At 34.8% G+C, this 20,651-nt stretch overlaps 1 protein-coding gene and 1 long non-coding RNA gene across 2 annotated transcripts; both read left to right on the top strand.

The window, feature by feature from the left end:
* Positions 1-297: 297 nt before the first annotated feature.
* On the top strand, positions 298-14,322 carry LOC121729800. The gene is made up of 3 exons (XM_042118426.1): positions 298-636; positions 4,961-5,134; positions 13,650-14,322. The coding sequence occupies exons 1-3, from the start codon at positions 570-572 to the stop codon at positions 13,736-13,738; spliced, it is 330 nt and encodes a 109-aa protein (XP_041974360.1). The 5' UTR covers positions 298-569; the 3' UTR covers positions 13,739-14,322.
* A 1,489-nt stretch (positions 14,323-15,811) lies between these two features.
* On the top strand, positions 15,812-17,296 carry LOC121729371. Its single transcript, XR_006035960.1, has 2 exons — positions 15,812-16,610; positions 17,247-17,296. It is a non-coding gene; the product is annotated as an uncharacterized LOC121729371 (long non-coding RNA).
* Positions 17,297-20,651: the final 3,355 nt, after the last annotated feature.

Consider the following 20,651-nt stretch of genomic DNA (forward strand, 5'->3'; position numbering starts at 1 on the left):
TTTTAAACATGGCCTACTTTTTTAGACTTTTACTAGACTTTCGAGTTTCGACTTGACGATCATGTAGAAAAACGACTTTAAATTTTGTAAACTTTTCACGAATTTTCTTTTTCCGCCATATTTTACTTGACACTTTCCATGGTTAAAAAGCCGAGCGCCATAATAAGAAAAAAAATTGACATCTCAGTTCTGGCATCTAAACTACTTATGTATACTACTAATATTAGTAATCTGTGGTTGACACTCATCTACTGTCATCTGCTGTCATGACTCCAGTGTCCTGTCACCTGTGTCAAATGTAATTGAATTTTACTCGGGATTTGTAATTTTATTTCGTCTTTGTCTCGAATGCTCAGCGTAATATTTTCATTGTTAACGCAATAAAGTTTTATTACTTTAAGTTGTTCCATAGTAAATATAGTGACACTAAAAATTGGTTACAAATCATCTAGATTTCAGTGTTTTGTGTAGCTAGTATTAAGTATAACTACAATTTTATACTACCTACGTTGTTAAAACAGGGTTAAGTGGATTATATTTTCTTTGCCTTTGGTTTGTTATTCACAAAAATGACGGGTGTTCGCACCGGTCGCGTTCCGAAGCGCAGAAGAGGACATCTTGTGAGGAAGCGGTCAGGTAAGTGCGGCGCTTTGCATGATGATGCTTCAATGCAACTATGCCGTAAGATTTTGCCGCGAGGTTTTGCTTGAGGTATTGAATAAGCGCTGGAATGAATCGATTGTCCTCTACATAAACCTATCACACTGATTTTTGCTACATTATTTTCAGTATTAGTCTGGCTAATGATTCAAAGTTTCCATAATAATTGATCTTAGTTTAACAGATTAGAATTAATTATTATTAGAATAGTGAGGCTCAATAACTTTTAAAGCAAAATCTGTGTATTCTAATAATTTCTTCAAGTAACAAGTCTACTGATCATTAACTTTGGTTTTATTACTAATAACTTAATGCATTTATGCAGGATACTAAAGGTGCATGCTGACAGTATAGGGTGCTCAATAATCCTGTGGAGTCCGAGAGAAGATTTTGAAATGCAATGGTATTCTTCCTTTGTTGTTTATTTATTATATTATTTTTTTGGTTCTCTTAGAATATTATAAATATGTCCACTTAATCTTACCTTCAATAGTCTGTCTAAGCCAAATATAATTTGTAGAAATAGCAGATATTCAATATGATCATAATGATAGCAAAAAGTACTTGATGCAATATCAGATGTTCCTATGAGCATAATATTATGTATTTATGTATAAATTGTTTACTGTTTCCTAATTAATGTTCTCTTGACAGTAAATACTAGATCATTACAGCAATTTAATGATGTACTAGCTGTTTGGCCGAGCTTTGCTCGGTATCCAATGAAAATCACATTTTCTAGAAATGATTCCTAGCTAGATCAATTTATTGCCCCCGATATATATATATATATACAAGAATTGCTTGTTTAAAGATATAAGATAAGATAAGGGGTTGTTTTCTAGTTCCAGCACAAAACTATTTTTTACAGAATTTTTTATAATAATATGTTCTCTCTGGTAACTAATTTATGCATAATTTAACTATAAATATTATTTTGCTTCGGGACAAATCTAATAATTCTGGTGTTACTTCTTTGGGGGCTCAAATTGAAGTTAAGATTGCATGTTTTTTGCATCCATTTGGTAAGGCTACCATGGTATTTTTTGGGGTAGTACTTGGTAATATAGCATGGTGTTTAAATCTCTGCATGATTTTCATAGTCAGGCTTAAGGTAATATGCTCAAGTAGAGTTTGTGAAATAAAAGCCAATGGTATTTTATAGGTCACGGATAATACTTTTAACTAGTAAGTGGTTAGACATTCCTTTAATAGCACAGTATTACAAATATTCTTCAAACTGTATAACATTGTACTTACTTTGATATGTAAGGATATTAAAAATAGTATGATGTTTCACAAGATCATTAAGCATAGCTTACTGCACATTACATAACATTCTAAACATATTTGTATGTAATTATTTACAAGATTGAAGTAAAAATTTGACTGCATAGTTTTTATGATTCTTATAATTTTAGAAGCATGAAGATATTTAGTTCAGGTTCAATTTAAAATAACCATAAATTAATACTTTGATTGTGGAAAAACAGACACAATAGTTTATCTATTGTTATTGCAGTCGCATGTGGCCGCTTAGGAGTTGAAACATTAAAGAATAACAAACAGTGCTATACAACTACCAATTTCCATTCTAACTAATATTGAATGTTTAAAAGAGATTATTTTGTAATTAAATAGCCTAGGCTTCTTGGGTTTGTAAAACAAAAAAATATCTTTAGTTCAAAAATGCCTGAAGTGATCATTACCGTAATACAAAAATAACTGATGATGTAACTACATAACTCACAATATTTTACTTGGTAATGATCTGCCTATTTAAATTCATATTTGTACTGTTATTTTCTATTTGTCAGGTAAACAATTGTCTTGTAGACTGATCACATACATATAGTAGCTGCTATAACATTTTAAAACACATCCTTACTTATGTAAGCCATACACGCTACAGCGCAGGCTCAAAAAACTGCACAGGTCTATTCCCACACATATTCCAGTCTACCTGCGCAGGCATACCTGCACAGGTGGACCTCTCCGATAGACCATAGCGTGTATATTGTATGGCAGCCATTATAAAATATTTACACACTGCCATTTGTGTAGCCTGCACAATGTTATGTCCTTGTCATGTCCTTGTCTGATTTATCTGTTCTTATTACATTTTTTGCTAGCTACAATACTTACCTAGGTTTAAAGTTAATATTATAGTAATTTTACAGCACACAAAAAGTTAAATATTTAAACTTTAATTATTATACATAATTATTTCATCAGATACACAACATCATCATCTTTAAGGGGGTGACTAACCCTAAAGTGTCGATTTTATAATTCATTTTTATATTTGAAAATAAGCCCCGAATTGTTTCATTTTCTAAAATTAGATACTACATTATATTTCCGAGAATTCGATCTGAGCAAAAACACGATATCTTAAAATTTTCTCGATAGAAAAAAATCACAAAGTTGCATCTAATTTTCACGATTTTTTCATTTATTGCCATAACCGTGCATTGAACTAAGTGAATATTTTAAAACATTGTATAAAATTCTATCATTGGGAGATCGACCTAGCGGACTTTTAAAATGTTGTATATTTATCGAGTTATTGAACAAAAAACTAATTTGGCGATGAATCCGCGTCGTTCTTTTTCACCTGGCATATGAAAGACGGGCGTGAGTGTGAAGAGAGAAGGACGATGTTTAATTTTTGGGGTTAGTCGCCCTCTTAATAATTATTATTATGTGCAGTAGAAAGACGTCGAATATGGTTGAAGACTGAAGTTATTAATAATTATTATGCACTTATAGCTCTAGAAGGCATGGTAGGGAATATTATCTTACTAGAAGAAATGGTTCGAAGCGGCAAGACCGCCAATTTAACTGGGTGAATACTGAATAATTTTATTAGTAAGGGGGGAAACTATGTCTATGTATAGCTGTTTGAGTCTGACCTTATAAAGTAATACTCGACCGCAAGCTATAATCTGCATCAGTGATTGATGGTATAATGACGTCATTTTTACGTCACCGCCACGCGAAGATTTAATTACGGTCTCAGTTATGTAACCCTCTGATTAGAACTTTATACCAACGGCTTAAGGATGTTAATTAGGAAGTTCGAGGTAAAATAATTTCGAATGGACTGTGTATTCGCAAGTCACGACTTACCCCCAAAGGATTTTCGTATACGTAAGCTAGTTTTTATTATTCGTAGACGTAAGCCTAATTTTCGGCCCAATTTCATTATAATTGGGAATGTCTGTGTCCTACAAACGAAATATTTATTTACGAGCTTCATAGCCGATGCCCGTAAATCAATTAAAGTATTGAGGTAATTTCTGTAAAGAAATATAATATGAATATTGAATACGTTGACATGGCTTAGGCGCTTGGAAAGACAGAATACCAGCGTGCAAACTTCGAGGAATCGGGGGCTAAGAAAGAATGTACCCCGAAATATCATAGCAATAATATCCTTTCTTCCATAACCAGTGGCGGATTAACTCTTAATAATCAAATTAAGCAATTGCCTAGGGCATCACGTCTGAGCGGGCACCAGAGGAAGCATAAAAAAATCCGTCCTTAGGGCACGTTCACGTCTCACGCTCACATCACGTCACCAAAAAAAAGTTTCTAGGAAAAAACTAATGTTTTTAGGCGGTAAATGTTTAAAGACCGATTCTAGTTGACATACAGATAGGGGGGCCCACAGGCATTGATTGCTTCGGGCATCAAGTAGCCTAATCCGTCACTGTCTATAACAGGGGTCGGCAAGTAATTTTAGGTGAGGCCCGGATAATGTGGGAAAATTTTAACGAGGTCCAGAAAAAAACACACTTGTCCTAATTCCTATGTAGCTTCAAAATATTATTTTTATTAATAAAAGTACCTTACGTATTAAATACGTATACCTTATCTATGTACTAATTGAAACTTGGTATAAAATACATTACAAATTACAATATTTTGCGGTCCAAGGTTCGACCTTTCGCGGTCCGCAAACGGATCGCGGTCCGCCTGTTGCTGGTCTATAACCTTAATAATAATATTATAAATTCGAAAGTGTGTAGTCTGTTTCTGTTAAATACCTCTTCGCTTCGCCCTTTAACCGCTAATAGCTTAAAAATTATGAATAGGTAGTTTGTGTTGCAGATAAATGTACGATTCCTGCATGATTAACGAAATTTTAATTGCATTTGCATAATTAAATGGAATTGCGGGCGCCTCTATAGTTCCAACTTCCAACTTTCAAATTCCTCGGAGTTTATGCTCGGCGTATAATACATCAACCCCTTAAATATCACCATGTATAATTATGTCTATTTAACTCTTACAGTGCTAAGAATGATGGCAATAATGCAAGACAGAAGTAGAGAGGAGGTGCCTCGCGAGTTCCTGGAGACGGGGCGGACTGGCAGGCGGAACGCCATGCCGGACATCCTGCACCCGCAGGGCGCCGAGGTGTCCACCGCCGACCTGCCGTCGCGCCTGCAGCAGCTTGTTACTACTGGTGAGTGTTGGAGCGAGATAGAAGTATGCCGTCGACAGTGGGGTAGAGCGAGATAGAAGTAGGGGGAGGTGGACACACGACGCACTCAGCACTGGCCGATTGCCATGTTGAACGATATGCCGGAGTGCAGCCGGACGATGACTTGTGAGTGTTGGTGTAGACTGTAGAGCGCGACATAGAAGGTGCCGTATATTCAGTGTGGCGATATAGAAGTGTGCGGCTGTAGCACTTAGGCCGGTATAAATAGTCAGTACTCAAGATGCATCTCGGTCTCAAGAAACAGTTCAGGCTCTGTGATTGGTTGGCTGTCAAAATTTGGACCAATCACAGAGCCGAACCGCGTCTTGTGGCCGGGTCGCATCTTAAGTACTGACTATTTATACCGGCCTAAAAACAAATCACCTATAAAAGTAGTATTATATGCACTTTAGGTGCGGATTCTCCTGGGAAAGCCAAATAGCTTTGAAGATACATGTAGGCTCAACAAAGGATGATGAATGTGTAACGTCTTTATGCGACGAATGGAAAATCCAGAAAGGAAATATAAAATCGAATGATACATAGCCCTCTGTTATCTCATATTATCTGTCTGTAGATGGTAAATACCCTCTAACTATTTACACTATGTAAATAATACCTTTCAATCAAAATCAAATTCAATACCGATGGTTAAAGTTAAGAATTTAAGAACTTTAATAAGCTAAATAAGGATGGTGGCGCATTGCGCGCCTTACACGGAAAGCCTTGCTTTGAAGTAATTTTCATGAATTACATATTTCCAAACAACACAGCCCTTTTTAACCGACTTCCAAAAAACGAGGAGGTTATATATTCGGCTGTGGATATATTTTTTTTGTATGTTCAACGATTGCTCCGCCGTTTGTCACCACTTTTGTGAAAATGGGACCAAATTGGAGTGAAACCTAATACAACAAAACAAAAATTTTTGTTTTGTTGTATTAGGTTTCACTCCAATTTGGTCCCATTTTCACAAAAGTGGTGACCTGATGATGGGAACCATGAGCTATCGAGAGAACTCTTCGAAATTTATATGGAAACATATGGTGATTTTGGTTTTATGAGAAGCATCCTAAGCATATGCTACCAAAACGCAAGATTTCGCAACGAAGTATGCTATGGTTCCGAAGATACTAAGAGAACTCCGGATTCCTTATAGATACAAGTTTAGGGGTTTCGGCGCTGTTTTAAGAACTGAAAGCATATGCTACTATGCAAATTACATTCATCATCATCATCATCATCATTACCACGTTACCACAAAATCATCATCAGGTGTGTATTTTAAAAAATACACACCTGATGATGATTTTTTCGAAACTGGTCGTGTATTTAACAATTTTGTAATAAAAATACACGTAACATTAATAACTATTTCGCAAAAACAAACACAATCCAGAAAGTCCAAGAGTAGGTTAGGTTAGGTTAGAACTTAGACCACAACACAGAGTAAGCCGAGCGAGCGGAGCAAGCGTGCTGCGGCAGCAGCCGGCGACCGTCTTACTTTCGCTTTATAACGGTACGGAACCCTCCATGGGCGAGTTCGACTCGCACTTGGCCGATTTTATTATATTTTACCACCTAATTGTTTAAAAAGCTGCTTAGAATGAGATTTCTTACTGACAAATTCCGATTCGTTACTGACCACTGCTCGTAACCCCTCATTCATTAATTTTTACCGCTCATTGAATTATTTTACTGTTCAATAATGTTTTCAATGATCCATTTCATTATTTTTTACAACTCATATTTGTTTACTTTACTTCTTAGTTTTAACTGCTAAACTAGTTATTAGACGTGCCATTTATAATTTTTAACTTACCAAAACTGTAATTTACAACTGACCCTTTAAATAAGTGTCTTATAATATTAATATTTAATACAATAAATAAGTACATCTTCTTATCTTCATAAATTATTTAAAATTCTCGTGTCACAATGTTAGTTACCTTACTCCTCCGAAACGGTTTTACTGATTATACTCCTATTAATCCTTCGATCGTGGATTCTTGGAAATCTATTGTTATTCTATTGTGTCTCGCTCAATGGTGAGCTTGTAATAAGATACGTAGAATAATATACAGGTGTTTTAATTATTCTACGTATAGTACGCGATAGTTTACTAGGTAACTAAAAAGAGTGAAATTATTATTTTTAACAAAAAATTAAAACCGACTTCCAAGGTAAAAACAATAATCAAAAACATCCTTATAATATGAACTAAAAAGTATTAAATATTTTTTCCTATCTAATAGTGCCTTTTTCCGTATTCGGCTAAAACTCAACTAGGTATTTCCTGTACTCAATCTTCATAATTTTGAAGTCGGTGCCAGTTACAAAAGTTTCAAATATTCTGGCAGACTGAAGATTCAGCTATATCTGGTACCGATATAGCTGTGAACTCTCTACAAGGAGTAGTACCTTTAAGTATTATCACTTATTTTTGTTACACACTGTATATACAAGAATTGCTCGTTTAAAGATATAAGATAAGTAAAAAGTAGTACTCAACCTTTATTTTATACGGGCCACAAACGAATTCACGACTTTTAAGACGACTGCTCTATTTCGCCGTCGCGCGGCGGGCGTGAATTTCAAAATGATTTAACGTCACGCAGGCCACAGATAAATCAGTCACGGCGGGCCGCAGGTTGAGTATAGCTGATCTCCATCTATCGAATGTTATTTATACACAAACGTGTATTATGTATAGGGTTTTACGCTCTATTGTCCGGAAAACTTAGCCCTTTCTATGGATGATTGATTACCTGGCTAATACGCGTTAATGTTACTTAGTACTTAGTTTGTGCGCTCCAGCGCGCAGCGGTGAAAACAGTTTTACCGGTCATTGCAGAGAAGCGATTGTTCTTAGCCTAGATCTTTTGTCTTGCCTTTATCCACATAATGGGTTGTTTCCATGCCATACAATTTCTAAAAGTAGAGGGGTGGAAAACGTTTATGTAGAATGTAGATATAACAAGACTCATTAGAAGAAGGAAACGAAGCTTTAGGCCTATTAACGTAGACCTTTTTTACTAGCTCAGAGCTTTGATTCTAACCAAAAAGGTGTCGAGAAACGACACAACTCCACTTGTCGCGATTGGGGGATTCAACTCTTATCTCAGGAGTTTGTTTACTAGAGTCACATTTAAAGGGACCAGATTTTGTGTCAAAAACAGCCCGATACACAATAGAGGCCAACGGATACGTGCCAAAATGATACGATCTCATACAATCAATAGTGTATTGTGGAGTCACCAAACAATGCCGTCGTGTTTGCTCAGGGGACTCCATTGTCGGCCCAACCTGCTGTATCTGGGACATGTGACTAATGGAATCTTCTATACTGTAGTCAGCCTACTTTTGTCGTTGTTAGCCGAAATACCGGAAAAGTTTTAAATACCATCTGATTCTTTGCGATATTTTCAGCTTTATTTTAATTACTAGCTGTTGCCCGCGACTTCGTCCGCGTGGACTTGTCGATTAAATCGTTTACGCGCAAATCAGAAAAGTATATTGCGTGGGAACCGCACAATTTTCCGGGACAAAAAACAATCCTTGTCCCAGATTCAAATTAGTATCTCCAATTTCCATGCCGAATTTCATCAAAATAGATTAAATAGTTTAGGCGAGAATCAAAAGTTTTTTGTGCGGAAAACGTATATTTTCCGGGAAGACTGAAAGTATTGCCGTACCAAATTCCATCAAAATAGACTGAATAGTTTACGCGCAAATAATAAAAGTATATTGTGCAGTAACCATAAATTTTTCCGGGACAAAATGTATCTTATGTTCTTTTTCGGGACTCAAAGTATCTTTATACCAAATTTCAGCAAAATGGGTCCAGCCGTTTACGCGTGTTGTCGTGGTGACCACGCGAAATATAACGTTCCGCGCAGCTTCGCCAGCGTAAATTAGATATTTCACAGACAAATTAGTCCACAAAAAATAGCCTATCATCCTTCACGTGGTCTATTTCTTATATGTGCCAAATAACAGAAAAATTGCTCCAGAAGTTCGTGAGATAAGCCCTTTCAAATAATTTCCCCCGTTTTTTCCCACATTTTGCTCTATTCAAACAAACAAACAAACTAACAAACTCTTCCGTTTTACAATATTAGTATAGATTTTGGAAGCTCATATTCAACACTACGTTTTTTTAGCTCGGTCATCCAGATCGACGAGAACCTTCCGCTTTAGTTAACGAAGTCATCATCATAATGCCCAGTTTGTGAGGTTTTCGGAGCTTACACTACACACAGGTTATATCGATTATCAAACTGTGCTTCAGTAATAATTTAAAAACTAAATTTAGAGAGATAAATCCAAAAGATAGAGCTTTCAACGCTGTTAAAATCTCTATCTTTTGGATTCACGCCATTTTCTTTCGTCAGTCAGCCAAGTGAATTATGTAAATGAAAGTAATGATTATGAAACTACTGAGGTACACCTGTACTATTTCATCATAATATGATCTGCATTAAATGCTAATCAAGTATATAATAATATATACTGTGAGCAATAAGCTTAAAATGTTATAATTTGACGAAAATAAACTGCCTATTTCATTTAGAATTCAGAATGTTTTTTGAACACCCAAATGTCAATACTAAATCGAAATTTTGTGGCTTACTGTGTTTACTACTTACATTGCATTGCAGTTCTAGAGATGTGTGCAGGTTGTTGGCTCATACACGTTAAGGCGGGGATTAATCTCAATCCAAAACGATAACCTTGCACACAACCAAAGACCAAGCGTATACTCATCGCAATAAGATGCATTTTAGCTTAGCATAAATCTGTAGTAATTCGGGCGGATCTTCTCTATTTTTCATGTTTTTTTAAATATCTTTGGAAATAAACATTAAGAAACAGAATTGTTCGGTTAAAGAGATTTTAATATAGATTTACTAACAATTTATTCAAATAAAATGTATAATTATCCTAGTTAAGTAATATTTCGATGAAATAAATTTTTATCGGAGGTGAGTTTGTAAATTAATTACAGCCAAAGTATTACGTTTTATTAAAATGTTTATGGTTTAAGGTATTTTAAATATTGTGCTTTATATCTCATATTTTTTAACACTTCGTTATTATATTGGAACTAGGTAAACCGGGAGTCACGGAATAACAAATTGGGGTTTATCCTCGCCTTAACATAAAGTTCTCAAGTACCGTACTCCATATTATCTGCCTTAGATTCGATAATATTATATACATTCGTGAGCCAAGAGCCTACCCTCGGGGCCTCGATAACTAAGCCAGCAAATTAATTGACGTATCTGACCCCATGGTTTTGGCAGTCATCCTGTTATTGGCACCTTAGATTTTTGTTGAAAATAGTAGGACTGCCGTAACAGTACTTCCTTTAGTATTAACTTATAAGTGCCAAAATTGGATGTTTTAATGGTTTTACCCCACTTACCTAAGCAACAATCAAGGGAGTACATACTTACTTCAATATACTGAAATGTGACACTGCTACTTAAGTGATATTAGTTAATAATTAAGTGATTAGGTCATTAAATTAATTATGGGTGTCAAATTATTTTATATATTGTTATAACAAGGTTGCTGGTACGTATTATCCCTAATTTAATAAGAATTTAGTGTGTTGTATCTTCTAGGGATGTGGAATGGAGTACAAAATTTGAAAATGATATTTTTACGGAATTTAATATTTCAAGGGGGAAAATGGGGTGAACATTTTCTTCTTGACTCGATCGAAAAAACCTATGATGTAGCATAGTTAACAACGTTAAGAGTAATGGTAATGGTAAAGGTAACAGCTGTCCTAGCACGGGGATTGTCGATCTAGTAGAAATAGATAAAGACAAGTTATTTCAACTATAGTTTCTTGGAAAATAGTTCCTGATTTAAAGTAAATAAAGTCGTAGATTCATCGACAACAGAAATCATTTTTTATGTAAGTTTTTCGAGCAACTTTTACGACCTATTGTTTTGCTCGGATTTATAAACATTTTATAAAATGCTACACAATTTGTCTAGCACTTTGGCGATGTAGATTCTTTGAGGGTGGAATTATCAATTTTCTCACGCTAAACAATGGGTAATAAAAACAGTTCACAAAATGCATTTCTAAATAAAATAGCATTGACATTGAATCTACGACCTTACTTAAACGTAGGATCTTTTATCAAAAAAACTATAGTTATATTTTGTCTACGAAGATCGGAAACAAATTTCAATCCCCGTGCTAAGCAAGCTGGCATGGCATGACTCATGAGTCATGAGTAGACATCGGATTATATGCACGATCAAAGTGCCGAAATATGAATGCAAGTATGCACGATAAATGGCCGAAATACGCACAAAATATGCACAATCAAAAGTCACTTATTATTGAAATTTATTATATTTTTGAAGAGCTTTCCGGTGGTGCCGTTAATATAAGCGTCAATTTTTATAATTTCATCAAATCCAGGATTTTAAATTTTTTATACAGCACCAATAATAATTTTCTAACAACATTTTGTGATTGCAATCTTAATGCCCATGGAAGTTTAATAAATCGGTAACTACTTTATTCAAATTTTTACTAACTACAAAGAAAAATGTTGTTTCTCGAAAGATATTGTACCCATCGGGTGTTATGGTGAGATTGGAGACACAAATTTGAAGTGTTTTGATATTATATGCATTTGCATATGCTACTTGCAAATGCATATAATCCGATGTCTAGTCATGAGTAATGACTAATGAGTAGTAAGCTTAAGAAATAATAAGTACTAAAATAAGTAAATTATATTTATTATTTTTATACAAATGCTATCATGTTCTGTTGAATGTAGAAAGCGAAAAGGAACTACATACATAATATTTAAATACGGTATCTATTATCTATGAATAGTCATTCTGTAACTATAGCGTGTTTTCCCTCGTGTTTTATCTTATTTACTGCACACTATCGCCGGTACAAGTGTCTGATAACCGCACATACAAAACTACACCGTGTTTACAAGGCAATAAAGTCGATAATGGTGATGTATGATCATCAAAATATAGTGACGTGACTCGTGAGTCGTTGACAACGTATTACGTGGCTGATTATATTAATCCATTTATTATCTGTATTGACGTAATGTTATGACATGCCGATGGCTAATATGCAATAGCCGATTATGTGCAGTAGCGTAGATAGGTAACTGAGGATCCTTGGCCTTAACTAGGGCTCCATAGGGCCATAACTAGGGCTCCATTGGGGACGCAACCGGCAAGACGTTTTACTTTTACCTGGGAGAGGCCCTCTGATGACTTGTACAAGTCCCGTGTTAATTAACTTAAACAGTTTAAAATCTAACTAAGTACTTCACTTATTTTCTGAAAGATACCTCAGAAAAAAAATAACAGCTACAAGGTACAAACATCTGCAATAATAATAATAAACTCTTTATTTGCACATTAAAACATAAACAACCAGTACAAAAAGAAAGGATCTGCGCAAATTAGCGGTCTTACCGCTTCAAGCGGTTTCTTCCAGACAACCAACGATGCAATTTACGGATTGTCAGTCTTAGGGAGCACTCTGAGCTTGGAGGCCCCGGCGCACTGCCCGACTTTGCCCCTAGGTAGCTACGCCACTGTTTATATGGTCCTCCGCTCATTGAACGCGTGCGGGCATGTCCTTGTCTATCAAAATGCCGATGGCTCGTATCCAGTGCTGTAAATAGCCTTTTTTGCGCCCTGTGCGATTGCACCCTTGTTTTTTAGATAAGTAAGTATTATAGGTACCCAGAGCAATTATGCTATGTAAAGGCCTGTTTTATTTCATTCAGGGTGATAAAATAAAACATAGTGTTGACTGTAATTGGTAGATCAATTATTATAATAAGTATACTAAAATTTTGGAAAACATACTTTTTTTTAAAGAACTGATATTCGCAAATAAGCAGGAGAGCCGTCTGATATGTTATACCACCCACACTGTGCAGCACTAGGGGCGCAGTGGGAACTTATCGGGAGCAAAACGAAAAAATAATAGTCATGCCTTGTCTGGCGATTTGCGCCCCCCCAGAGTCTACGCCCTGTGCCTGGGCACCGGTGGCACCGCCCTATTTACGGCACTGCTCGTATCTTCACATAATTGGCTTTTGCCAAATTAGTTTCCGTGTAGGCTTGAGGGACATGTCAGTGTTGCTACTTGTAAAAACACTCTTGAATATTTTATTACTGGGCAAGCAAAAATTTTCCCTTACCAATAAAGTACTATAAATATTCAAGGTATGCTGTTTTTGTCTGTCGTCTGTCATGTCACATGTGGCTTTTCCAACATGCCACACGGAACCAAGCACATCTTATATAATAAATAAAGTGGAATAAGTGCAAGGAAAGTGTATAATTATTAATTAAAGATCTTATAAGTAGATATTTTACTGATAAAATATTTTTATTGGTAAGGCGTATAACGTACCGAAACGTAAAAAAAATTAGCATTAGTGTTCTTGGTAATAATGTTAATGTTTATCATTTCCAGATCCAGACAACCCCCAGCCTGGTCCTTCGAAACCGGACATTGACCCCAACAGCGTCGAAGATGCGAGCAAAAAGGACAGCTGCAGTTGAACTCTCTCTGTCTAATGGGAACAGTGGACTAGCCCGTACAAACTCTATCCACTAATCTCAACTATGTATTCTTGAGTAGAGCCTGAGTGTAGTGAGATATGGGCGACGAATTTATAGTTGGAGGCAGTTAAATGCATCTCAAACAGAAAAGTGAGTGATATGTGAAGTTTTTAAAAACGTGTATGATTAATGTAGTTGTAGACAGAGACACTAAGGCGTAAGACGCACAGTACACGGTCAAACTCTACTGTAATCAAGATTCTCAATGTAACGATTATAGCATTTTTAGTAAAAATAAACAGTGAACCTTCAATTTAAAATATACCTTGCAGTCTTTGTTTCTCTGTTTGCATAAAAGAATGAGCTTAAACAGAATAATGATGTCATAATATTTGTAATAATCTTGTATCAATTGGATACAATAATATTGTGTCATAGTTTTTAAATAAGGTCAGTCAGGATACAAAAGCAATCTACGTATAAACAGCATTTCGTGTAAATGTCTCGTCACGAAGGAGGCAATTTACGTCCATTGACACTTTGCGTCTTCTCCCTACACTCGCGCACGATAGACGCTTGATAGCAATATACTACGGCTCGATATAATATATGCGCCCGCACGAACGAGCGGTTTGGCCGCTACACCGCGTGATGACTAGCAATTGCTTGTGCGCGACCGCGCCGCTATTAAAATACATTGCCTGTGACTTCTTTGTGTAGCGGCCAAACCGCTCGTTCGCGCGGACGTATATAAATCGAGCCTGAGAGCCAGTCCACACGGCGCGTTGCGCCGACGCAGCGCTGCCGTTGCGCTGTTTTACATACAAATAACCAAGGTGTTCACACTGCGCGCTGCGTCGTCGCAACGCACACATGACGGACAGCAGCCCCCGAGACGAAGCGGGAGGGGGTGTTGACGTTAGAACTGCTTCGTAACAACACTGCGATGACGCAGTGCCAGTGTGGCCGGCTCTGCGTCAAACGGCAGCGCTGCGTCGACGCAACGCTGACGTAATGCGCCGTGTGGACTGGCTCTTAGCGAGTGAAAGAGACAAGTAGCGATGCTATCAATTTTTTTTTTGAAAAGATGTCTGAAATAATTATATCATCAAAACGGCTTATTTTATAATGGACGACTTATTTTTGTAGATTTGTGATATAGAAAAGTACATTTAGTTATTAGGACACGAGAATATTTTGTGTCCCATAATAATTATTATTCTATTAATTTTGTAATTCGTTTATACGTCAAAATAAAACCAGTGTACCACTTAAAATTCCAATTTCTAGTACAATTATTGTACTATGTGATTTAATTTTCAATTATTATGTTTAGTTATATCATATATATTTATATATAATTGGTATATAATTTTTGTGTAGCTATTTAGACTTCGTACAAATTAAAAATATGCGTCAGTGAACAAAATAATTTTTAAAATAATTAGTTTTAACTTTTATACAATATGTTTTGTTTATGAGGATAATTCTTATTTTACTTATGTTAATATTTTAAAAAATATATTTTGCAATAAGACAGGTATTATCGGTTTCCAAATATTAGCTTTTACCATTTGAAATTAATAAGAGATAAATGACTTGGCATAGACTGCATATTTTAGGAACACACGATTAAAACTTATAACTTTTTGATACATGAATAATAATATTATGTATTTAACAAGCAAACTACAGCTGGCCATAAAGAGTTGACAATAAACGAGGGCGCTAGTTTCTCGCATCATCGACAGTGATGCGAGACTCATTCGCAGTTATCAGCCTCTAACACTAACAGAATAATTGTTAATACAGAGAAAAGTATAATCAGAGTGCCTTTAGACTTACCCAATTTAATTTATGGTGTGTTTATTTGGTCTCTGCTTCAAATTTAGTTGCAGCAATGCGCGCTGCGTCCCAGCCGCTCCGCTTGCTGTAAAATTCGAAACAGAGGCCATTACTATTTGGCACAAAGATATCTCGTATAATAGTCTGTCAAAAAAGTGAAGAAATTAAAAAGTGGCAACATCGTAGTGTCATCCCTTTTTTCTTAGATTAATTTGAAAGGGATGACACTATGATGTTGCCACTTTTTAATTTCTTCACTTTCTTGACAGACTATAGTTTTAATGACAGAGAACCTTGTATGCTGGACGTAAACGTCCCGACAGAAGCAAAATAACTCTGGACGGAGTCTGTCATCTCGTCAAAGTGAACTGTCATTCTCAATATTCTTCTTGTTTTATTTTGGCAACACTACGTAGGAAATGAATTCCTTCAATTGACTTTTTAATTTTTATGCATTAAATCTTGATACTTGTTACGACCTCAATATCTACTACTACAACATCGAATATCTATCAACGCTATAAATGTTTCTCGCCTCGCTTCGATGTTAGTTTATAAAAAACTAAATGCCTATTACATAAAGTAAAATCTTGGGATCATTATTTATTTTAAGTTATAAAATATTGTAATATTCAGTTTTAATTTATAATTTTTAAACTTATATTATGTGGTCGCTGTTAGGCATTTGTGCCCTAAGTCCTAAACCACTAAAATTGTTTTTGTTAAATATTCTCGTTCTAAATAAGTTAAAGAACATAACTGCATTTAAACTCAGTACGTAATTTTTAGTGGGTAAGTACACGAATGCTTTACAATTATTATTGTGAATCAACTTTATAATAATTACTTATTTGATTTGTTATAGTTTGCCTGACTGTGTACCACTTACATTCGAAATTTTTATATATGTAGTTAAAACTACCAATTTTAAGTTTTAACCTAACATAAACATGCTATTTATAATAAGGTTTAATATTATGCATAGTCATCGTAGTAAATAATGCACTATTGTGTGCACATCTTATAAGTTATAACCTACGAATAATAAAAACTAATGAAACGTAACTCCCATGCTATTACCGTTTTAAATTTGGTTCCTTTCGAACTGTCATGTAACGTCAGCCACCACTCAAGACCACCTAAATTTTGCAAATGTATTGAAATGTGTAAGGGCTAAGGCAGAGTAGACAGAATGATAGAGTATGCCGACTTAGAACTGATGTAGAAATTTTTATATTTGACGTATTATGACGAAAATCGTCGCTAGGGTTGTTAACTTGTTACCTACGAATTTAAAAATATGACATATTCGATTGACGTGTTCCTCTTTGGTCGTATTTTTGTTTGTGTTTTGGCACATGCGATTAAAATTGTCAGAATCCAATTTTGAAATATTTTTTTTAAATATTTAAAAATAAATTATATCAGTCAGCGCGAGGGACAATCCATTCATAATCCTAGTGAAACCCGACGAATTTGACAGATATTGAAACCTGTCCGTTTCTTTGCAGTCGAACTACTGGTAGTTATGTCTATTGTGGCTAAGGTCACGCTAAGGTACACATTTTTGACAGACGTATAATAATTGTAGAGCATGTTTTTTTAACGGAGTTACTTTTCCTTAGTTTTTAGATTTTTTTATTCGTAGGTTATAACTTATAAGTAATAAGAGTGACTTAGTGCTTATATTCAACAAGTCCTTATGTGGTAGATGTAAAAGTAGGATCAAGTAGGGTCATCGATATTTTAAATTAGACATGTACACAGCTAATATCGTAGATATACATTTTTGTACGTTTATATGATGTGATAGTACACAAATGCTTAGACATGCATAGATGAACATATCTTTTTGGCAGAAAACTATGTTATAAGAGTTTATTTCTGATCTGAAAGTACTGTAATCTACATTATTGTCAATTCGATAGTCAATAAAGTATTAACAAATAGTTTCTCTTGTTATTCAATTCAAATTCAAAAATAGTTCTACGTAGTTATTCTTATTACAATGCCTAAATTATTTGATGTAAACTTTTTATACACACAATTTCATAAGTACGGGCTTTATATAAATATCAATACAGAATAAAATAATAAACTTGGTTGTAACTAAATGATTCGGAATCTGTAATGGTGGCACTTTACATGGCTATTATTTGCTATTGGCTACTTGTTGCATTTGGCAAAATTATTGACGTATACACAAACAAGCAAGTAAAGGCAAATACGGCCTTCCAGAATCCAGACATGGACGTCAAATACCAAACTTGATTTTGTCTACTTGTCTATTTGACTCTTGATGTGCGTCAAAAACCAATAAGGAGACGGATACGTGTATTTGGTATTGGTCATATTTGTCAAATAGGCAAATAAGACCAATACTTTGTCAAACATACCGTCTACACATGGTGATTGTTTGGCGAAAACATCAAATACAAATAACCATGTGAAGTGCCACCATAAGACGTTACAATTTCCAATCAAATGGTCCCAGCCTAAACAAGATAGGTAATAGCCAATGTCATAACTCATAAATAATAATATTTGTAAGTAATTCGTAACCATAAGCACAAATTAATTATTTTACTAGAACTAAAAATCGATTTTAGTGTGATATATTTTGTATCCAAAAGTTTAAATAGCACTGAGCTCTTCAGTTTATGTATTTCCAAAAAGGTTTATATACGTATTCCATAGCAACGATCCTATGACGTATGTGTCGCAGCCAACTTGTTAAAATAGCCGTTCAATCAAACAACTAGCCCTTTGACTGAACAACGCCATTCAATCACATGTATAGCTTTTTAATTGAATATTTCAGTCGCTCAAAACATTCAACACTACAGCTGATCCAAAAACAGCCGTTTGATTGAATTAGTTCAGCGCCCACCACCGCGGCGCTAGGTGCGTTTTGTTTACAATATGGCGTCAACTAGCCGGTGTTTTATGATTGTATTATGATATTTTTCGTTAAAAGTGTTATTAAAGTGACAGAAATGATGGGGGCACATACGAGTGAATCAAAATTTAAACAAATATTTGTGGAGAAATTACGGGATTATGAAACGCATAATCAAGGTATTTATTGCAATTGTGTTCACAATGGGTTAGAATACAATTTATTCTGCTTGTTATCATTACACTTGTGTAATAATAACCCTAAACTAATTGTCACCTTAGTTAATTTGCCATTTAACCAGTTAGTTAAGCGTCGTCTAGGTGTAGTGTTGAACGTTGCAATCAACAAGTCGGCTAAACGACGTATAACCGTGTGATTGAATGGCGTTGTTCAGTCAAAAGGCTAGCTGTTTGATTAACCGGCTATTTTAACCAGTGGACTGCGACATATACATTTTCATGCTTTAAGTACTATCTTTGGTAAGAAAATAACTAATAGATGGTAGATAATATCTAATAATAGTAATATTCAACATTTCAAATAGCAAAATACAATAATAACATTATGTAGATAATATGTACATAAATGAATCGAGAAGAGGTAGGTAGTGCCCTTGCGCGCTTCGCTCGGCTCATCTTGGCGGGGGCACTCCCGTGCCCCCAGATATTATTGATTACTTATAAGGGGCTTTCAAATTTCAAGGCTACCCATGATATATTTTATATTAATTAAATTATATACTTTTGTACAAGTAACCTGCATTATATAATTTAAGATCTCCAAAGTTGTTTTATGTTTTGTTATCAACTTGTTTCTAGATTTTAGTGGTTGTGTAAACTAATTAAATACATTTGATTGTGAAAGTCTATATTTTAATTTCAGTTCCTGTGCATATTATATTTAAGGTACTTAACCCTCGGTTGGTCGTGCTTTTAAAATAACGCCGTTGGTCACATGGGGTCTTTGAAAGCCCGAAAATTACGTGTCATGTTCAATAATAAAAGTCAATGTAAAATTTAAACAATTTCTGTCAGATTTTAGAACATGACACTCACACTGACACTAATTATAACTTTGCGCATGCGCAATGTGCATTGAAAAACGAAACGAACACGACTGTTGGATCCAATACGGTCATAGAAATAGGTGTTGCTAGTTATTTAATATAAAAAAAAGAGTTTTTAATTTCTTCTTCGTTAATATGTTTCAAATAATGTAATGTAATTATTTTTCTAATTATATACTTGGATAATCTTACTGAAATAACAAAAAACAAGCCATATTAAAAAAGACCATGTCTTTTGACAAATCGAATTCTCTGAGATCTAATAACCCTGACGTCGATATCTGTCAATTTTAGCGCTCTCCATTGGCTATTGAAACGGAAAACCACATATGACGTAAAATAGGATCAATGAAATATGATAATGTAATATGCAGATATGATCAAATGATCATATATTATATTGGATCCTATATATGATCATATAAATGATCCAATATAAATGATATAATGTAATACCCCCCCCCTATGATAAAAGCGTTTAGTTCCATTTCTCGCCACCAAAGCTCGCCGTTCAAATAAAGCCTTGTCGAACTGTACCTACTAAATTTACGATGACAATATTAATTGTGTATTTCATTGTTCACAAAAATATTTGTAATTTATTATTAAATTATATTAAATATAATGTCGAATTTTGTCTAAGATTTGGGTTTTCGTGGCGGAGACTGTATAATCTGTTGGAAGTTTTGACAGCTCCATTAAGTTGCAACTTGCAACACTAGTCATTATTTTGACTCTACAAATTTATACTAGTAATCAAAGAGAATGTCATAGACTACATAACAAGAGGTCGGACTTAGAAGAAAAAAAATTAACATTTATTATTTTTTTAAATTGAAACTAAAGTTAAAAATTTTAAGTGCAAAACCTTCCACTCTAAACATACCAAAAATTAAAAACAAAAAGAAATGAGCTCAAATAAATGTTTTATTTCAATAAAAATTATTGTACATAGCTAAATAAACACAAAACAATAAAACATATTTAATCCACAAGGTTTAGGCAACAAATCCGTCCGCTGCTTACGCTCCGATTCCGATCCAGTGGACGCGCATCTTTATACATACACACATAAGTATTATTACTTTGTTATGTTACACCCT

This window comes from Aricia agestis, chromosome 8 (assembly GCF_905147365.1).
Source record: "Aricia agestis chromosome 8, ilAriAges1.1, whole genome shotgun sequence".
Taxonomy (NCBI): domain Eukaryota; kingdom Metazoa; phylum Arthropoda; class Insecta; order Lepidoptera; family Lycaenidae; genus Aricia; species Aricia agestis.

Bases quoted from the DNA above. Each gene is read 5' to 3' on its own strand.
- LOC121729800 (XM_042118426.1), top strand. From the start codon at position 570: ATGACGGGTGTTCGCACCGGTCGCGTTCCGAAGCGCAGAAGAGGACAT. The intron at 637-4,960 runs GTAAGTGCGGCG...TAACTCTTACAG, and splicing joins TCTTGTGAGGAAGCGGTCAG to TGCTAAGAATGATGGCAATA. The intron at 5,135-13,649 runs GTGAGTGTTGGA...TATCATTTCCAG, and splicing joins GCAGCAGCTTGTTACTACTG to ATCCAGACAACCCCCAGCCT.